Genomic DNA, 19,293 nt, shown 5'->3' with positions numbered 1-19,293 from the left:
TATTTAGAAATGTTCACATTACATTTATTTATTTATTTATTTAAGTATATATTAGTATTATTTAAATATTTTTTTTATTCAATCATGTATGTATGTATTCGCTTCATTTAGCAACTAAACTCTGCAGATTCAGCCAATGATCAAAATGAAGAGAAATGAAAACATTCCCACTTCAGGCCCATGTCAATGACCTCACATTTCCCTCCCAAATCCCACTTTTCTTTTAACGTGTGCAAGCTAATTAATATTAAACTGTGCTCTTTGCTGCCGTTCCCCTCTTCGTCTTTATCATCACTCCATTATCTCTCAAGGGTTTTTGCTGCTCTCTCTCTCTCTCTCTCTCGCTGGCATTAAGTTCAAACTTGACACTGATGTTAACTCGCTGTGTCACTCTCTCTCTCTCTCTCTCTCTCTCTCTCTCTCTCTCTCTCTCTCTCTCTCTCTCTCTCTCTCTTGCAGATGCATCTCTCTGTCACTCCATGCACACAGGTCATTGTTAACAAAGCAAGTGGGAAGTAAACCTTTAATAACACTTCAAATAGAGGGATAATATTGTGGACGCACTCCTCGTAATGTAACAACTGGTGAGTCAGATTTGTACTATTTTTCTTTGTACTTTCTTATAATTTTATTAACTGCCGCACTGAATCCACAAATGTTGGTAAAAACAAAAGTCTGAACATCTGAGTAACAGAATTCAAGCTTTATTTTTGAACATGGGCTAGGTGTCCCACTTTTTCTCAGAGTATGCACTGAATACAAAATGTTTGTTAATGTTTAGCTACCAAAAATAAAATAACAATGTTAATAACCTGTAAGATACCTTAAAATATCATATTATATGTAATTTTACTGTCATGCTCATATAATGTTTTTAAATTAAAACCTGTATAATTTGTATAATTTACAGCAAAAAACAATAAAAGGATGTACTCATACGTCCCTGCATGATACATTATAATTTAAATGAATAATTACGTTTCTTCTTATTTTTGTTATCAGTAATGTGCATTAGGTGTTGTTTAGAGAATGTTTATGCATTTATAGTAAAGCCACTTACGATGAACTCTGATTTATCATGTGGCTTTCTAATTTACCAGCTGTATTGTCATTTATTATTCTAAAATAACAAGCATGTTTTGGTACTTCAAGTAGTTTGGTTAATTAACATGAAATAATTAATTAATGACATAAGGTTTGGCAGCAATAGTCCAATGCATAATAGCAGATTTTATTTTATTTTATTTTTTTACATTGAATTTATGGCAACCAGGTGACAGTTTTACAGCAAATGCAATGGGATATTTAGGTTTATTTTTAAAAGTACATTTCTGTGTCGGCTTAAAAAAAGCTATTGAACATTTTCTCTGTTATTGCCCAGGAAAAAGATACAGATTATTGAACACTTGTGTTATTATGGGATAGCCATTAAGAAAAGACAATTTTAGACATTTCAGCAGTTTTTAAAAAACTAAATCTAAATAATAAAAAAGAGCCACAAAATAATTTGTGAAACGGCAGAAATGTAAAAGGAAATTGTAATGTGTAAAATTACACCATTAAAAATACATGATAATTTTATTATAAAACTTGATTAGAATCTGCTTTTATTACAGTTTTTCTGAATTGGTAAAATACTAAACCCTATTCTCTGAATCAAATTCTCAATAGCCTAAACCATGCAATTTGTCGAATAAATCACTCTGTCTGTAAAACATTAAACAAGTTCAGGTAGTTAAAACACTATTTGCAAATCTCATGAACTCTTTTTGCAAAACTTCAACATGAAGACATGATGCTGAATATAATCTCTCTCACTGACCTTGATTTCGCAGTTGCACAACTCTTCTGAGTGTACTTTACTGTATCGCTTTTCATTTAGAGTTTTTTACTGTAACCTTTTTTGCTCTTGCCGTTGGGTCACTGTATTTTCACAGTGTGCAAGTGTTGAATATACAGACATTCGATAGGCCCACTATACAATATTCAGTACAATACTATATACTTGCAGTGCATACAGTATACCATTTATTGTATATTGTACTGTAAGTTGTCATTACTATACTTATACATACAGTATTGCAAAATGTATTTACTTTGTTACAATATACTTTTTTCTGTAACTGCATGCTTTCTGTGTTCTGATGTAGCCTAGAGTCTAACGAATGATCTGTAGTGTTTATAAAATTGACTCGCATTGTTTGATTTTGAGCACAGCTAAAATTGTTTTGAGGCAATTGTTTGATTTTGCCAGAAGAGTCAGAAGTTCTCTGAATGTGATTTGAAAATTTGGTTTTGTGTTTAAGGGTTTGAGAAAGTGAGTGATGGTTTCATCCCAGATAGCATGGTGACATTGATACAATACAATGTTGACTCAGTGTTGAAGCAATAATATTTGCATTGAATTTGAACGTTACAAAGTGATGTTGCTTTAGTATCACTCTTGCACCCTCAGTTAATGGTAAAACAATGTTGAGATTTCAACCAAAAATCAACGGTAATAGTATTGATTCAACATTAAAAAGTGATATTTTATCAACATCACTTTTGCACACTCAGTTAATGTCGAAACTACTGTATGTTGAACAAAAAATCAATGGTAATGCTATTGAATCAACATTACACTATGATGTTGAATCTACATCACTGCTGTTGAATTAACACTGAAATTAACAAAAATAATCTTTGGTAATATGGTTTGATCAATGTTACAATGTGATGTTGATTCTAAACACATATTGTTGAAACACTGAAAATACTGAAAAGGAATGTCAAACAATGTTGCCATCTGATGTACCAAGTTAATGTTGAAACAACATTAACATTTCAACTACACTTCAATGGTGCGTCAACAAATTCCTGACCATTTCAAAATTTGGCGTATACCTTTTAAAATATAAATGACACCTTTCCAGCAGTTGAGTCAATTTATTTTATTCAATCAATCAATGACAAAAATATATTAAAATATCATTCTTTAAAAAAGAAAGGGGGAGAAATAGGAAAAAAGTATTTCAACCTTTAAAAAATAAAATTGGCTTCAGAATTGGCGTCTGATGTCATAACTGTCACAGGGTGCTTCTCAATTTTCCTCCTCGTCTCCTCGCTCCTCCGTCCTCCATCCTATGACCCGGAAACCGATCGAGCTCAGCCATCTTGAAGGACATCTCAATTCTCTAATTGCCCCGCGAGGAGTCGAGGATCGAGGAGTGAGGAGGCTTCCAGAGGAGTCATGAGCGAGGACACACAGGTGTATCCTATGCGGAAGTGTTTTATTGACTAAACGTGACGCACATATAAATTCTCCTCCCCCTTCACATCGGTCACAATAATTTTATTTTATACTTTACCCTTGCAGTTTATATAAACCACACATCTCACATATTTCAACAGGGTATCTTGCTTTATTATTATTCATTATGAATTTCTTAAAGGGTTTAGCCAAAAATGAAAATTCTGTCAGTATTTACTCTCCCTCATGTTGTTCCAACCCCGTAAGACCTTCGTTCATCTTCGGAACACGAATTAAGATATTTTTTATTAAATCTGAGAGCTGGATCACTCCTCCATAGGCTTCTAAGGGATTGAAACTTGCCAGCCCCGAAAAGTTATTAAAGACATCGTTAAAATAGTCCAAGTGACTACAGTGGCTCAATCTTAAGTTTATCAAGCGACAGGAATACTTTTTGTGCGCAAAAAACAAACAAAAATAACGACTTTATTTCAACTATTCATTTCCTTCTCTGTGGGCCTCGAGTGAGTTCACTAGTGTAACAGTGCAGCGCTTCTGTGTTGTACGTCACACGCATCACACACATGACCAGCGTCGGCCAATAGTGAGCCTAAGTGTGACGTAGCTCTACGCAATCACACTACGTTAACTGACTAGAGGCCCACAGAGAAGGAAATGAATAGTTTAAATAAAGTTGTTTGTTTTTGTTTGTTTTTGCACACAAAAAGTATTCTCGTCGAGGAAAGGAAACGAGGAAAGGAAGCGAGGAAAGGAAACGAGGATAGACAAATAAGAAATGAGAAGCACCCACAGTCTTCGGCTGCGTTCCAAACCGCATACTTCCCTACTATATAGTATGGGAAAAAGAGTAGGCGAGCAAAAAAGTACGTTCGAATCCTCAGTATTCATAAAAGAGTAGGCGAGAATTACCTGGTTGACGTACTAATTATCGCGAGATTTGGACGATAGTGCGTTCCAATATGCCTACTTTCCTACTATATAGTAGGCGAAAACAGTACGTGAAAGAAGCAGTACGTTCGAAACATCAGTATTCCTAAAAGAGTAGGCGAGAAGTTCCCGGATGATCTCCTGCTTTCGCCCAGACATTTGAGTGCTTTTCAGCTTGTACTCATCTATCCCAGGAGGCCACGCGAGAGGATACGTCATTATCAAACATCACGGAGATCAGCGACGCCGGGGGTTTTCAAATGTGAGTAAACACGGTTCCTTATGTGTTAAACTACAATAGAGTAGACGTTTTAACTGTTGAAGGTGTAAAGTAGTTAGACAGTATAGTATAGTTGTGATTTTGCTGTAAAAACATGTTTTGTATAGCTAGCTAACAGGGGAGCTCTAAGCACACGTAACGTCTCTAAAGTGGATTTACATAACCATATACATCTTAAACACGCTTATTTAAAATGTCTATTTACATCTGAAAGGAAAATATTGTAAGTATTGACATATTGCAGATGAGCACATCACAACATGAAAAAGACATCTGAGTGATGTATGTGTGGCATTATCATAGGATAGGATAACGTTAATTCACTGTTGTCAACACTGTTGACATTAGACTAATGTGCTTTAAATAAGGTAAATAAACAAATATATAAAGTAACTAAACATGTTTTTATTCAGACTGGTGTGAGCACTGAGGATGAGGAGCCCAGAGCTGAATCCTGGAAACGGTGCCATGGATGAGACTGTCATAAGATCTCTCCATCTGCCCTTTTCGCCTCAGATTGTGAAGCGCAGCGCAGCAACAAGCTCCGGCACGAAGGCACGGTCACCTCTGGTGAATTCATCAGAATAAAGCCGCAGAATGGGAACCGCTGTGTTCAGATGGCAGTAGGATGTGGGCGTAGCGCCCAAATACATGCTTGTAGTTTGAATAAAGATTTGTTTCATGTGCATGCATTTGTTTATTGTGTGATGGTTACTTTTATTTGTTCTTTTACTCATTTATTCATGTTTCTTATTGTTGTCAGTATATAAAATATAATTATTTAATGTATGCATTAATTCATTGCTTGACTGACAATTGAGATGTTCACGTGTATTCATGCATAAGTCATATGACAAAACAAATTAAATTTTGCTTGTTTTATTAAATTATATCATTTTTAGTATATATAAAAAAAGAAATATAATTAAGTATTGGTCAGCATTAAATATTATTTTGTTTAAGTTTTGGGGTGGGCTAACAATGCAATTCATTCTGAGGTAATATTAATTTTTTATGAGCGATACTTGCATTTTTCGAGTATAAAGTCAACAGTTTCTCCAAAGGAGATCTTCGAGCAGCGGCCCGTCTCCTTGTGCACTGCTGACAGTAAACGCAGAGGAAAACTGTTCTAGGTTGTGCTGTCGAGTTATGTTATGAAGTGTTAGTGCACCTGTCGCTCATATAATTTAAACTTATAAACTTATTACATAAAGATCATGGAAAGATACTAGTTGTATCTAACAATGAACAATCATAATGACAAAGCAGAAAACATAAAGATCATTGGTTTGTGTACATCATAATATGATATTTATACACAGGAAAAAAGAACAATAACAAGGCTAAATATCTTTAAATATAAATAGTTCTTCATAATACATTAAAAAATAGTTTTGTTGTTATTGTCTGAGGGATGAAACGAGAGGTAAATTCATCAAGAAAAGAGGAAAACTTGAAGGAGAAACTTTTTGGGTATAAAATAAAGAAATTAACAACATATTCAAGAGATAACGATTTTGGGGTTTCATAAAAAATCGTTATAAGGAACTGTGGGTCACATTAGAAGGGTTTAAAATATAACAACTTAAATCAACCCTAAATGTATTCACAAAATAAATTGGCAGCTGTTTCTTCAACAATACCACAAAATGAGCAAGTTTCATCAATATCAAGATATTTACAGATAGATGAATTAAACGTGTCGTTCATCTTTTAAGTTGTTGCGCTTGTGATAACGTGTCGTAGGTCACATGATAACGTCAACATGGCGGATGATGTCCCGATCGCATTCATACTCAACGAGATTTGGCTATAAAGTACCTACTCTTTTAGCGCTCGTTAAGTAAGTACTCACTGAAATTAAGTACCTACTCATTGAGTATGCGGTTTGGAACGCAGCCTTCGTCTGCACTACGCTCCCCAGAATCCTCCTTGTCTCCACAGCTGAACTCACTCCCTCAATGATCTGCCTGTTCATCGTCATCATCAGTGTCACCTGTCTTCACCTTGTTATCTCTGATTTGTGCTTGTATTTAGTTTTCTTCAGTTCAGTCTGTCTTTGTTGGTTCTTGTAAATGTTATGCTTCTGTTAATGTTTCAGAGTTTTATGTGTGAGTTTAGCTTTTCCCGTCAACCTGCCTGTACCCGTTTATTGTTTTTGGATATATGTATATATTAGGGATGGGGAAATGAAGCCTCGTGAAGCAATGAGGCTTTCCCCTGACTGTTCCGGGAAAAGATTCAAAGCTTTGAGAGTGTCGAGAACAGCGCCATCTGGTGCTTATTTAAAATAAAGCAGCCAGAAGCCTTTCTCTGTCAGATGAAGCAACCACAACACACTCCATAGTTTCAATGTTATGTGTACAAATAAAAAGCCTTACACGTTTTGTGTTTGATTTGTCCATAAATAAATAAATTATTTTACCCATTAAAGTGTGACAATAAAATATAAAATGAGCATATGATTTAATAAGATCTAATGTAGGCCTACCCTCTCTCTCTCTCTCTACACACACACACACACACACACACACACACACACACACAGTGAATAAGGACATTGTGTGATAGGATCATCTGTTCATCTGACACTTGGCAGTGATAGCGCTTATGTAACTGTAGGAATGACAGAAAGGTGATAAAGATTTTAATTATTCTGTAATGCCAAGGTACATAGATGGAGGTAGACATGTTTCTGCATTCTCCAGTATTCAAGTGGATCTTCAGCTCTTTGTATGTTTGTCTCTGTAAGGTATTTATCCACTTCTAGGATTGCATCAGAAGTGGCATTTGAGCTTTGTTTGTGCTGGTCTACAGCACTGTCCAACAGAAGACAAAGGTTTCCACCTCAGAAGTGTGAGGATACATTTATTTTTTTTGGGCGTGACTGTACATGTACATTGACTGAATATAAGACACATCAACGGTCAACAATTATACAATACAATGATACAAAATAAAATAATAATAAATAAATGTTTTTTTTTATTTTTTGTTTTTTTAGAAATGGATTCATACATTGGAAGCTATAAGCTCAAAATATTCCCAGTTAGGGGAAGTCTTCCTTTTTATGGCTGTTGCCATTGCTCTAAATACAAACCCTTCACCAAACACCCAAATACCAACACCAAATTACCTAAAAAAAACACCAAAAGTGCAACGATCTTACAAAAACAAAAAGACACAACAACAAAAAAATAATAAGTCGTTTTGGTTATTTAAATGTAATGTATTGATTAACTTTCAAAGTACAGCACTCTAGTCTCCTCACAAACCCATCAACCAGACTGAGCCAACAAGGACCTTCGAGCCTTCTGACACCCAAAGCGAAACGCACACGTGGTTGGACAGAAAGTGAGGCTTCATTTGTCATCGATCACGTGTCCTCTGGGAAACCAATACACACCCCGATACGGGGCTTCAATAGAAATTGCTTCGCTTTCGCGATACGCACATTGAAGCTTCAGTGTCATACGTAACATCACTAGTATATATATATATATATATATATATATATATATTAGTAAATGTTGGAATTGAAGCCTTTGACTCAGCCCTCTTCTTCAACCCGCACACTATATAGTGACAATAACTACAGGTGGTCCAACGGTTCAGGTTTTTAAAAATCTGTCTTGCATCAGACTACTGTCTCTTTTCCTTCTCTGAAATCTGAAAAAGAAAGCATGATGTTACTCCAGAACGAGTCAATTCAGTTGTCATACATAGTCACATTCAAGAATGTTAATATACTAAACGCAATATGATTCAATTTTTTTTTTAAAGTTGCTGAACACAAAATATTCTAACAATTATAGTACTGTTAAATTCTGTTATTTAATTAATTTTTCTAAAATCTATTAATGCTTTAATATCAAAAGAAAGCACTACTTCTTCTTCTTCTGTGACTTTTATTGGCAGTTTGCAATCTATGTGCATTACCGCCATCTACTGGAATAAGGTGTGATCACATTGGGACGTGAAAAAAATAAATAAATAAAAAAAGAAAAAAATTGGAACCAGAGCCCAAGCTTCCGCTGGCGCTACGTGTTTAGCTCCTCCAGCTTCAACCTCAACTCAACCTCCATATTAAAAAAAAAAAAAAAAAAAAAAAAAAAAACACTAAAGTCTTCTTGCTAACTGTGTTTTTTAAAGGAATTCTATCACTGCTTTTATTGTAGAGTGTGTTCCTGGTAGTTTCAACAGGTTGCTTAAATTAACAGACTTCTTTGTTACCCTCTTAATTTTTTCTCTCTCTTCAAGGTACTGCCTACATGTCAAAAGTACATGCTTCACAGTTTCAGTTTCCGTACAATATGGGCACATTCCGGTCTCATGTTTCCCTATTATATGTAGGTTGCTGTTCAGTCCTGTATGTCCTAACCTTAGCCTAGTGAACCATGTTTCCTCCTGTCGTGATAATGAACTCATTTTTTTAACTGTCACATTTTGTTGAATACTATATAAATGCCTACCTTTTTCCCCCTTATCCCATTTATCCTGCCAGAGTTTATGAATACCATCTTTAATTATTGTTTTAATTTCTGATTTGCTGAGTGGTACCTGTATTTCTACTTGTTCTGCTTTAAGTGCTTCTTTTGCCAACTCGTCTGCCTTCTCATTCCCCTCAATACCTGTGTGCGCTGGAACCCAAGTGAACTGTGTTATTAGCTTCTGTTGCTTTATTCTGAATAATATCTGATGAACTTCGTCTAAAAGATCCTGCCTGCATTCAGATTTCCCAGTCTGGATGCTAGTTAAGGAGGACATAGAGTCTGAACAAATAACCGATTTATATGGCTTCACTTCTTCTACCCACTGTAGTGCCATTATGATGGCCGTCATTTTTGCAGAGAAGATTGAGAGGTGGTTTGAGGTTCTTTTTTGTATTGTGACTTTATATTCAGGAATGTATACAGCCACCCCCGTTTTACCTGCTGGTTCTTTGGATGCATCTGTAAATATTTGTACTGTATCATTATATTTTACTTCTATATACTGTTGTACACTTTGACACAATCCCGTCTTAACTATGTTTTTAGTCTCTAAATTAACTACAGGATAGCAAAAAAACCAAGGAGGAGTTATGCTCAAGTTAACAGTTTGGCTGCAGGATATATTACTGATTCCCATTTCATCTGCCTCTTTTTTACTACTCCATCCAAAACTATTTTCCACAATGCGACCATATTCCCCGCATTCCTCTAACACCAATTTTGTAGGATGTATATTCTCATGCCCTTGTAAGTTTACCCAATATGCTAGAAAGCTTTAACCTCCTAAGATCTAAAGGCATTTCCCCTACTTCCACCTGCAGCGCTGAGATAGGTGATGTTCGGAAAGCTCCACTACACAGCCGGAGAGCTTTGGCCTGCAGCCTGTCCAATTCAGCCAATGTCGTTTTAGCTGCTGTTTTATATACTGTACATCCATAATCAAACACTGATCGGATTATTGCTATATAAATTATTTTCAAAGAAGAGCCTGATGCCCCCCAATTATAACCTGATAGACACTTTAAAAGATTAATTGCTTTCTTACATTTTTCCACCATTTTCTGTACATGATTTCTAAAAGTGAGTTTACTATCAAACCACACACCAAGATATCTTAACTCATAAACCTGTTTGAGAGATTGCCCATATATCTTAAGATCTATTGTTGGTTTTACCCTTTTCTTAGAAAAACAGATGAATTGCGTTTTTTCTACTGACAGATGGAACCCCCATTCAAATGACAATTTTCCAACCTGACTAATTGCTGTTTGCATCCTTTGCTGTAAATTATCTATATTACGGCCCCTCACCCACAATGCTCCATCATCTGCATATAATGCCCTGTTTATCCTTTGATTCACTCCATCAAACACATCATTAATCATTATATTAAAAAGAATTGGACTGCATACACTACCTTGTGGGGTGCCATTATCTATTGTGTATGTACTTGATAACTCTGATCCTATCCTTACCTCTATGGTTCTATCCTTTAAAAAAATCTTTAATCCAGTTAAACATTTTACCACCTATTTCCATTTTATTCAACTTAATTAAAAGTCCTTCTTTCCACAGCATGTCATAAGCCTTCTCTATATCAAAAAATATTGCCAAAACAGATTCTTTATTAACTTGTGCTTTACGTATCTCATTCTCTAGGCAGACTACAGGATCCATAGTTGTTCTTCCAGTACGAAAACCACTCTGGTATGGTGTGATCAGCCCTCTGCTTTCTAATGTGTGCCCTAACCTTTTAGTAATCATCCTCTCCATGAGTTTACATAAATTAGACGTTAACGCTATTGGTCTGTAGCTTTTGACATTCGTTTTATCCTTTCCTGGTTTCCCTATAGGGACTATTACTGAATGTTTCCACCCAGTGGGTAATTTCCCTCGCTCCCAAATTTTATTATATAACACCAGTATCACATTTTTTGCCACATCAGATATTTCTTCAATCATTTTATAGCATATCCCGTCTCTCCCTGGTGAGGTATTTTTTACACCAATCAATGCTCTTTTTAGTTCAAACAATGTAAAATCTGCATCTAGTGAGTTCTCCCCCACCACTTTCATCCCCAGCATATCTTTATCATCTTCCATGATCCTCATTCTTATATCTAGCTCTTCACTAGAAAGGTTCTTTGAACTATGTATTTTTACAAAAGATTTTGCGAGCATCTCAGCTTTTTCTCTACTAGTTACTGCCTCAATACCACTATCTATTAATACTGGTAGTGAAAAGTCCCTTCTTATGCCACCCATCTTTCTAACCATTCCCCATATATCATTTATTTTAATTCCTGTCCCAATATTACTACAGAAATCTCTCCAGTATTTCCTTTTAGTTTCTTTTATAATTCTTTTAGTTTTAGCTTGTGTTCTTTTGTACTCCAATAATTTATCAAATGAATGATTAGATTTAACACCTTAAAAAGCTTTATTCCTGTTTTTAACAGCCTCTCTACACTCATCAGACCACCATGGTATCATTTTCTTCTTCTTTGCTCCAGATGTTTTACCTATTGTTTCCTCAGCTGACTTATGCATTATGTTAATAATCAAATTGTTTAATTCCTCAATGTCTTCACTCAAATTTGGCATCATTTCAATTAATTTGCTGCTTGTTTTAAAATGATACAGTCCCCAATTGACCTCTTTCATTCTCCATCTTGGAATCCAATTTTCTTCAAAACTAACATTTTGACTCCGTATCTTTACCCAGATAGGATAATGATCACTACCCATTGCATTATCACTTCTCACATCCCATATGCAAGAACCTGCTAGTTGTTGTGATACAAAAGTAAGATCTATTGCAGTTTCTACACCATGTGCTACATCGTATCTAGTGCCTCTTCCATCATTTAAACACACTAACTGATTATCATCCATAAAATCCTCAATAATGTACCCATCTCCATCTGTTCTAGCACTTCCCCACAGGGTATTATTTGCATTAAAATCTCCACATATTATAACTTTGGATTTTTCCACATCATATATACGCTCCAACATGTCTCTAGTTATTTTTTTACAAGGATTATAAAAATTTATTATTCTAGTTTTTGTTTTATTCACCCATACTTCAATTATAATTATCTCAAGCTCTTCACTACTGTTGATAACTCTATAATTAACACCATGTTGAATGAAGGTTATAACTCCACCACCCATAGCAAGGGTTCTATCCTTACGTACTGCTGTATATCCATACAATATAAAATCAAGTGAAGGTTTTAGCCAAGATTCCTGAATACAAATAATGTTAGGTATGACAGATTGCTCCTGAATGTGCTGTTTTAATTCTTGTCCGTTCGCAATTAGACTCCTCGCATTCCATTGTAGAATGCTTAGCATCATTATTAATCTCCACCACCACATGTTGATTGTGAATCTGATATCCCCATTCTAATTGTTGCATTGATGATCTCTACTGACATCTCTTCCATTTCAAAATATTTTTCTGCCGCTTTTGCAATTATCTTAATTCTCTCTGTTCGGCTACATGCTTGGGCAGAGCAGTTAATGATTTCCACCATAAATGCTACAAACTTTTTCTTCTCCACTATAAGTGTATCCCTGGTAATATTGCTACACTTATGCAAATTTTGAACTGGGGATTGAATCACAGGTGCTAATCTACTATTATCCTCATTAGATTTAACCTTTCTAATTGCCTCAACGTACATAATTTTTTCTTTTACCTTCACATTCTGAATTTGAACCGCTTTTTTATGTGCATCACATCCTTTGTAGGCAGCACTGTGTTCTCCTCCACAATTACAACACTTGATTTTTTAAGAAAGCACTATGACAGGGGTGTCCGCTTTTATCTCCAGCCCTAATTAAACACACCTGAGGCAGCTAATCAAGCCAATCAAGGCCATGAGGATCAATGAACACTTCCAGGTGCTGGAGCTCACATCTTCATGAAGAGGAACAAACACCTCAGAGCCATAGCTATTGACTACATCTCAGTTCATTTTCTGTGAAACTACTTAGCATTCAAGTAACTAGTTTATCTTGTAGAATGAAAGAATGCAAATTTCTTTAAAGGGATACTTCAGCCCGTAATGAAAATTCTGTGATCATTTACTCACCCTCAAGTTGTTCAAACCCTGTATGAGTTTCTTTCTTCTGTTGAACACAAAATAAGATATTTTAAAGAATGTTGGTTACCAGAAAGTTGACAGTGGCCATTGATTTCCATAGTAGGACAAAATACCATGGAAGTCAATGGCTACCATCAGCCATCACGTCTGGTTACCAACATCCTTCACTCTATCTTCTTTTGTGTGCAGCAGAAGAAAGACATTCATAAATAAATGACGTAATTTTCATTTCAGGCTGAACAATCCCTTTAAAGCTGCAGCCTCACCTTATGTAGACCTTCGTTTCTTTAAATATCACAAAATAGCCATGTCAGTCACTTTCTTAATAAAAAAGATGTTTTTTTGTTATTGTGTTTCAGTGGAAACAAGCTAAACTGAATGGAAATCAGTTACATTTCTCAAATTGAATACAGATTCAGGAATATGGATGGTTACCTGATTAAGCAGTGATAAGGCTCAGGATATCATCAAGTCCCAGGTCAGGTGATTATGCTGTCGACAACAACTCACTGTATTATCAATGTCAGCATTATCGGGACGGTGCTTCTCCTTTTTTTTTTAAATTGTCCATCTTCATCTGCCTTCACTCCTACTAAAGGAGCAATGTGCTCTGCATGCAAGCACTGACGGATGAAGACATGGGCTATGTTTGCAGTGTAATACTCTTGCTCATGTTCATGTCTCCAGCCCTTCAAGAAATCAGAAAAATGATGTTAGTACTTTATTCAGGAAATTCCTAATAAACTTTACTAAAGCAAGATAGAAAAATAGATGCTTTATTCAAACAGTTTAATAACTTTTTAATGTCTAATTACAGTGAGTAACAACACAAATCAAACGCAAATAAGAACACAAAACAAAGGAACAGAGAAATAAGGCAGATGCACCATTGTTTAAAACTGTGCTAGAGAAGTCATGCAAGTATGTCAGGTGCAAGACTTCTGTATAGGATGCACCTATGTTTTCTCTCTAATGAGGAAGCGTTAGACTACTGAGAAGTGCACATGCAAAACCAAAATGGGTGTTTACCAATCAGTGGCCAATTTCAAACTACAATAAATGTTTTTCAACCATTTTTCAGCTAAAATCATGAAGGCCTAAACCAAGCCCTCAGTGGATTACAGCAAATCTGGTAAAGCGGTTGAAAATGCCCATTGTGGTTTGAAAATGCCCCACTGATTGAGAAACACCCACTGGTGTTCTGCAGAGATACATGCCTGAATAAACTTGTGCTCATCAACTACAAATCACTGTTAGTTCAATGTCACTGTCTACACCCATGTGTGCTGTTGGCTTTCATCAAAAATGCTGATCCAACGCACTTTAAACATTGAAATGTCAATCTCAACCAAAATGATGGTTTGGATCAAAACTCAACATTGTATCAATGTCACCATGCTATCTGGGAAGTGTTTTTAGCAATTCAGGAAAAACTGTAAAATGCAGCACAAATCATTACAACAACTAAAGCAAGGAGGGGATACAAAATGAGGGCTAAAACTTAACAATTTCACACTAAAAGCCGACAGTATTGATGGGCGCTTTTGATACACTTCGTGCGAACCAGTGGTTCAACCTTTCACAGATCGTATCAAACTATCAAAGTCACGTGATTTCAGTAAACCCTTCGTTACGTTATAACTAGTTCGAAACATTTCAACATATCAATGGTTCGCCGCAATGAAGCCATGAACCATTGTCTATGTTTTTTTGTTTTGTTGTTGTTGTCATTTTAGTCTCTTATTGGACTGATTTACCAAGCTCTCTGTAAAACAAGTTTAAAAAACACCCACATATTATACAGACACTTAATAAGTAATGGTATTGGATAGTTTGTTAATTGCATTTAATAGATACACTTTCATTAAAACATTTGCAATTGGTTTGCAAAATGTGTTTTATATTAAGGTTTTCATTGCATTTACACCGTTTTGACCAGCAGGAGTCATGGTGTTTCGAGCGCTTCGAAACAGTGAATCGAATCATGATTCAATTGATTCAGTTGTTCAAAAAAATTTGTTTCTCCCATAACTACCAAACAGGGACTGAACAAACTGCATGGGGTCATATATACAATAAAGAGGAACATAACAAGAATCAGGTGCTCAATATAACCAGTAATTATAGTAATGAGCAGGCGACGGGAATGTGGGGATCAGAGGAAATAGGAACAAAACAAAAACAAGTACATACAAACCAAAAGTCTGGTAACACTTTACAATAAGGTCCCATTAGTTAAAATTACTAAAAGCATTAACAAACATGAGCTAACAATGAACAATATATGGTAACACTTTAGAATACGGTTCCTTCGTTAATGAATAACTACGCAGGAACAAATTAGTAAAACAATATTAACAATCTAATAACTACTATTAACTAACAAGAAATTCTGATTAACGAATTAGTAAGTAACAGCACACAGATGATAGTGGTAGTTCACTATTAACTAATCAATAACTACTATTTTTTTTTAATGCTTCCCAGAGAACTACTGTAAGAATCATGGTAACTAACTAGTAATGACTCAAGTGTTACTACATACTTCCAAAGGAATTACTAATTATTTTAAGCTTTTGAGGTTTTTGGTGAAGTTTTAAATAGTAATTCCCATAGAAGTATGTAGTAACACTTGAGTCATTATTTAGATACCATGATTCTTAGTAGTTACTAATGAAAAGCCAATCCTAAAGTGTAGAATCTTCTAATCCTTCACAAGATATTTTCACACACATATATGAGTCAGGAGACATACATAAAAACATTTTCTTTTGTGAGCTAGGTTAAATAATAAAATCACTGTATATGGTACTTGGATGGCTGATAACTCAATATGTTCCAGTCGTCACCGTGACTCTAGTGATTCAATGCCAGTCCAGAGGAATGCTGGAAAATTGGCCACAGGACAAGTAAGGTCCCGGCAACTGCATTTAAAAATCAATTTCTTTAAAATTATTCAGTTGATGAATAGTTCAGGAGAGAGCATAGGCTAATTATTTCCCAAATCATAAGTCTGCAATGCTATTACATATTGATAAACCTTGTGTATTCGTTTACAGTAGCAGTTAAAATGTTAATGTAGTGCTAGTCATTTGTCCTGCATTAGTTATTGATTAGTTTAGCATGAATTATGAAACTTTTTCAATATCTGGGAAGCATTACAAAATATTAGTTATCGATTAGTTAATAGTGAACTACCACTTTCATCTGTGTGCTATTACTTACTAATTTGTTAATCAGAATTTGTGTTAGTTAATAGTAGTTATTGTGTAGTTATTCATTAACGAAGGAACCGTATTATAAAGTGTTACCCAATATATTTTTACAACATTTATTAACCTTTGTTAATGTTAGTTCGTAAAAAAAGTTCATGTTCATGTTAGTTCACAGTGCATTAACCAATACTAACATGATACAACTTTAAATCTTAAAATGTTTTAGTAAATGTTAATATTAATGCTGTATTGTTCATGATTAGTTCATGTATGTAGCTAACTAATGTTAACAACTGAAACCTTATTGTAAAGTGTTACCAAAAGTTCACAAAACTAAACACTGAATCTAAACTAAACGTTACGTGCACATTCACACTGACAGAGCATGGAGGCATACTGTAAACATTCCTAATGTTAGATAATATATTATAATATATAGAAATAATACAAACGGTCTGTGATTATTAAATGGTGCCGTCAGATAAGTGTAATTACAGACAAATAATATGTATTATATTTAATTCATAGGCGTAGCCACGGGTGTGCCGGTGCCACCCACATTGGGAGCTGGCACACCTAAAATATGCAGAATTATTTTTTTTTAAGTCTTGACAAAAATGTTTTTCTAAACTTGGCCTATTGTTGTTGTTTACTTAATTTTTTTATTTTAAAATGTAATTTAATGTTTTAGTTATATCGTTAATATAAATATCTGCCAACATTCGGACTGCCAACCAATCCGCAAACAGCCGCTGACTGTCTGACTGTAACAAGGTTGTGCTGTTGAGGCTCGCGCAGCCTCATGAGGAGAAATGGAAAGAAATGAGCGCAGTTCACACAAAGAAACTAAATGTACATACAGCGATACAAATGTATGTGGAGTTCTTATATTTATAACATATGAATGTTAAGCAACATCACACGACCACGACTGCTGAATACCATTGAAAATGTGTCACTGATTTCATATGACAGTATAAATAAACAAGTAATTAATATTACGCCACTTACATTTTAGACACAATATTGATTTTTTTTGTGTATTTGAGCAGCGAAAATACTTCCAAACAAAGATCAAAAAAGAACCACAACGCATCTCACCGGAACACATAACCGCATTACTGAATGATTCAGCGCTTTGAACGAATCGGTTGAGTCAAAGATTCAATGACCTATTAAACAACTGCCTCATTCCTGAACAATTCAGCCGTTTGAACGAATCGTTTGAATTAATGGCTCAATGACTCACTCATTAAGACGGTGATCTGATTTATTTTGATCTGCTGCCCCCTACTGGTGGTTTAGTTTCGTGTTTAAAAGTATCATTCTTTCCCATATTTCATCTGTTTATGTCTAAAAATATTTAAAACAATCTCATAACATTATTTAATTCCGTTGTAATTTTTTAATTGTCAATTATTTAATTTGATTGTTAGCAGCCATATACTGTCTTATTATTATAATTTAATTTATTGATCAAATTTAAGAATTTAAAATTAAAGATGAAGCATTTAAAACGATTAAGGAAAAATGCTCTTTATAAAGGTTAAAATATAAATATGCAGATTTAAAAATGTCAAAGTTGACTGAGAAAAAATGAGAATATCGCTTTATTATTGAATTTGTTTCTGGACAAGCAGTTTTTTTTTCTTGGACAAGTATATTGACCGATTTACTTGTTCGAAGAACAAGCACATGAAAAGGCTTAATGTCGAGCCCTGAGTTATATTTTATACATTTTTATGTTTATGTGGCGACATCAGCCCAATCTATTCTGTAAAGTTAGTGATCGGGGTTTATTGCATATTAATCTGACAATAAATGTGGCACACCCATTTTTTCTTATGCACACCCAGAGAGTCATTTCTGGCTACGCTAGTGATTTAATTCACATAATTTGTTTTCGAATGCACAAATCGGAACTGTATGCATATAAATAAATGCATACTGCTATACTATGAAATATCAACTTCATGTAACAGACTCTTTCTTTATATGTAATGATGGTACTGTAATTCACTTTAATGTGTGTGAACTCATGCTTCATCCTCACACAATTTGATACTCTCCGTTGTTCAGGGTCAAAGGAGAATCTAAATTAATTCGAAACAGTCTCTTGTCTCTTTCCATTCTGAGGCTGCAGTGGGCAAGCCCATGATGTTTGAGAGGTTAACCATGCTGAATCTCCAGAACACTTCAAACTGGAGTGGATCCAATGACTGGTACCATCAGCAGAGCAACGGTCCCAGCCAGCAGCACAGCACCGGTGAGAGGAGTTAGGCCTGGTTGATATCACTGTTTTACCTCCTCTGGGCCATATCAGTTGGCCTGTATTGTATATACATACTATATATACATTAAAATGTGTTCGTTTAAAGGTGCTCTAAGCGATGTCGGGTGACGTCACTTCTTGTTGACGTTCGAAGTAGGCTATTGTCAAACTAAACGTAGGCTGGAAAGACCCTCCCTCCTCCTCATCCGCGCACTAACCCCCCAAACCCCACCCCCAAATCCTTCTTGTCGGTTATTGGCTGGAACAGTTTGTTGTGTTTCGTGGTGCGGGTTAGCCCAGTTTGTTTTTGTTGCCGTTTGTGGAGCCTGGGGTGTCTGCAGAGACTGCGTTTTTTTACAGTGTGTTCAGGGGACAGGCAGCTAGCGGATAGTGAGGAGATGTTTGCTGTATGTGACAAAAAATGTGTTGGCCTAAAAAACGCGTGACATCGCTTAGAGCACCTTTAAAAACGAGTCATTTAAACCAACCTTTCTACCAGTTAAAATGTAAGATTATTTATTGGTATAGTACTTTTGGTTACATAAAGCCCAGACTTCTGCTACTTCATGGTTTAGATGCTTTAATGTTATTGTAAAATAGTAAAATGTAAAATCAAGTCACATTTATTTATATTGTGTTTTATACAATCATATACCTGTGGTGAAGATAACCTTCTGTTGTAAATAAAACTTTTTTTCGACAATGAAAATTCCACACACACCCATATACCGAAAACCA

At 35.2% G+C, this 19,293-nt stretch overlaps 1 protein-coding gene across 1 annotated transcript in view; it reads left to right on the top strand.

The window, feature by feature from the left end:
- Positions 1-496: 496 nt before the first annotated feature.
- The window catches only part of mmp25b (matrix metallopeptidase 25b), a 52,371-nt gene continuing 33,574 nt past the window's right edge, over positions 497-19,293 (top strand). The window contains exons 1-2 of the mRNA XM_077205767.1: positions 497-584; positions 18,396-18,549. Of these exons, the coding sequence (XP_077061882.1) occupies positions 18,438-18,549 (112 nt within the window). The 5' untranslated portion in view covers positions 497-584; positions 18,396-18,437. The remainder of the gene's footprint in view (positions 585-18,395; positions 18,550-19,293) is intronic.

Source organism: Siphateles boraxobius, unplaced genomic scaffold, assembly GCF_051911475.1.
Source record: "Siphateles boraxobius isolate OS27281-9 unplaced genomic scaffold, OSU_SipBor_1 55, whole genome shotgun sequence".
NCBI lineage: Eukaryota > Metazoa > Chordata > Actinopteri > Cypriniformes > Leuciscidae > Siphateles > Siphateles boraxobius.
This window is presented reverse-complemented; position numbering and strand designations above follow the sequence as displayed.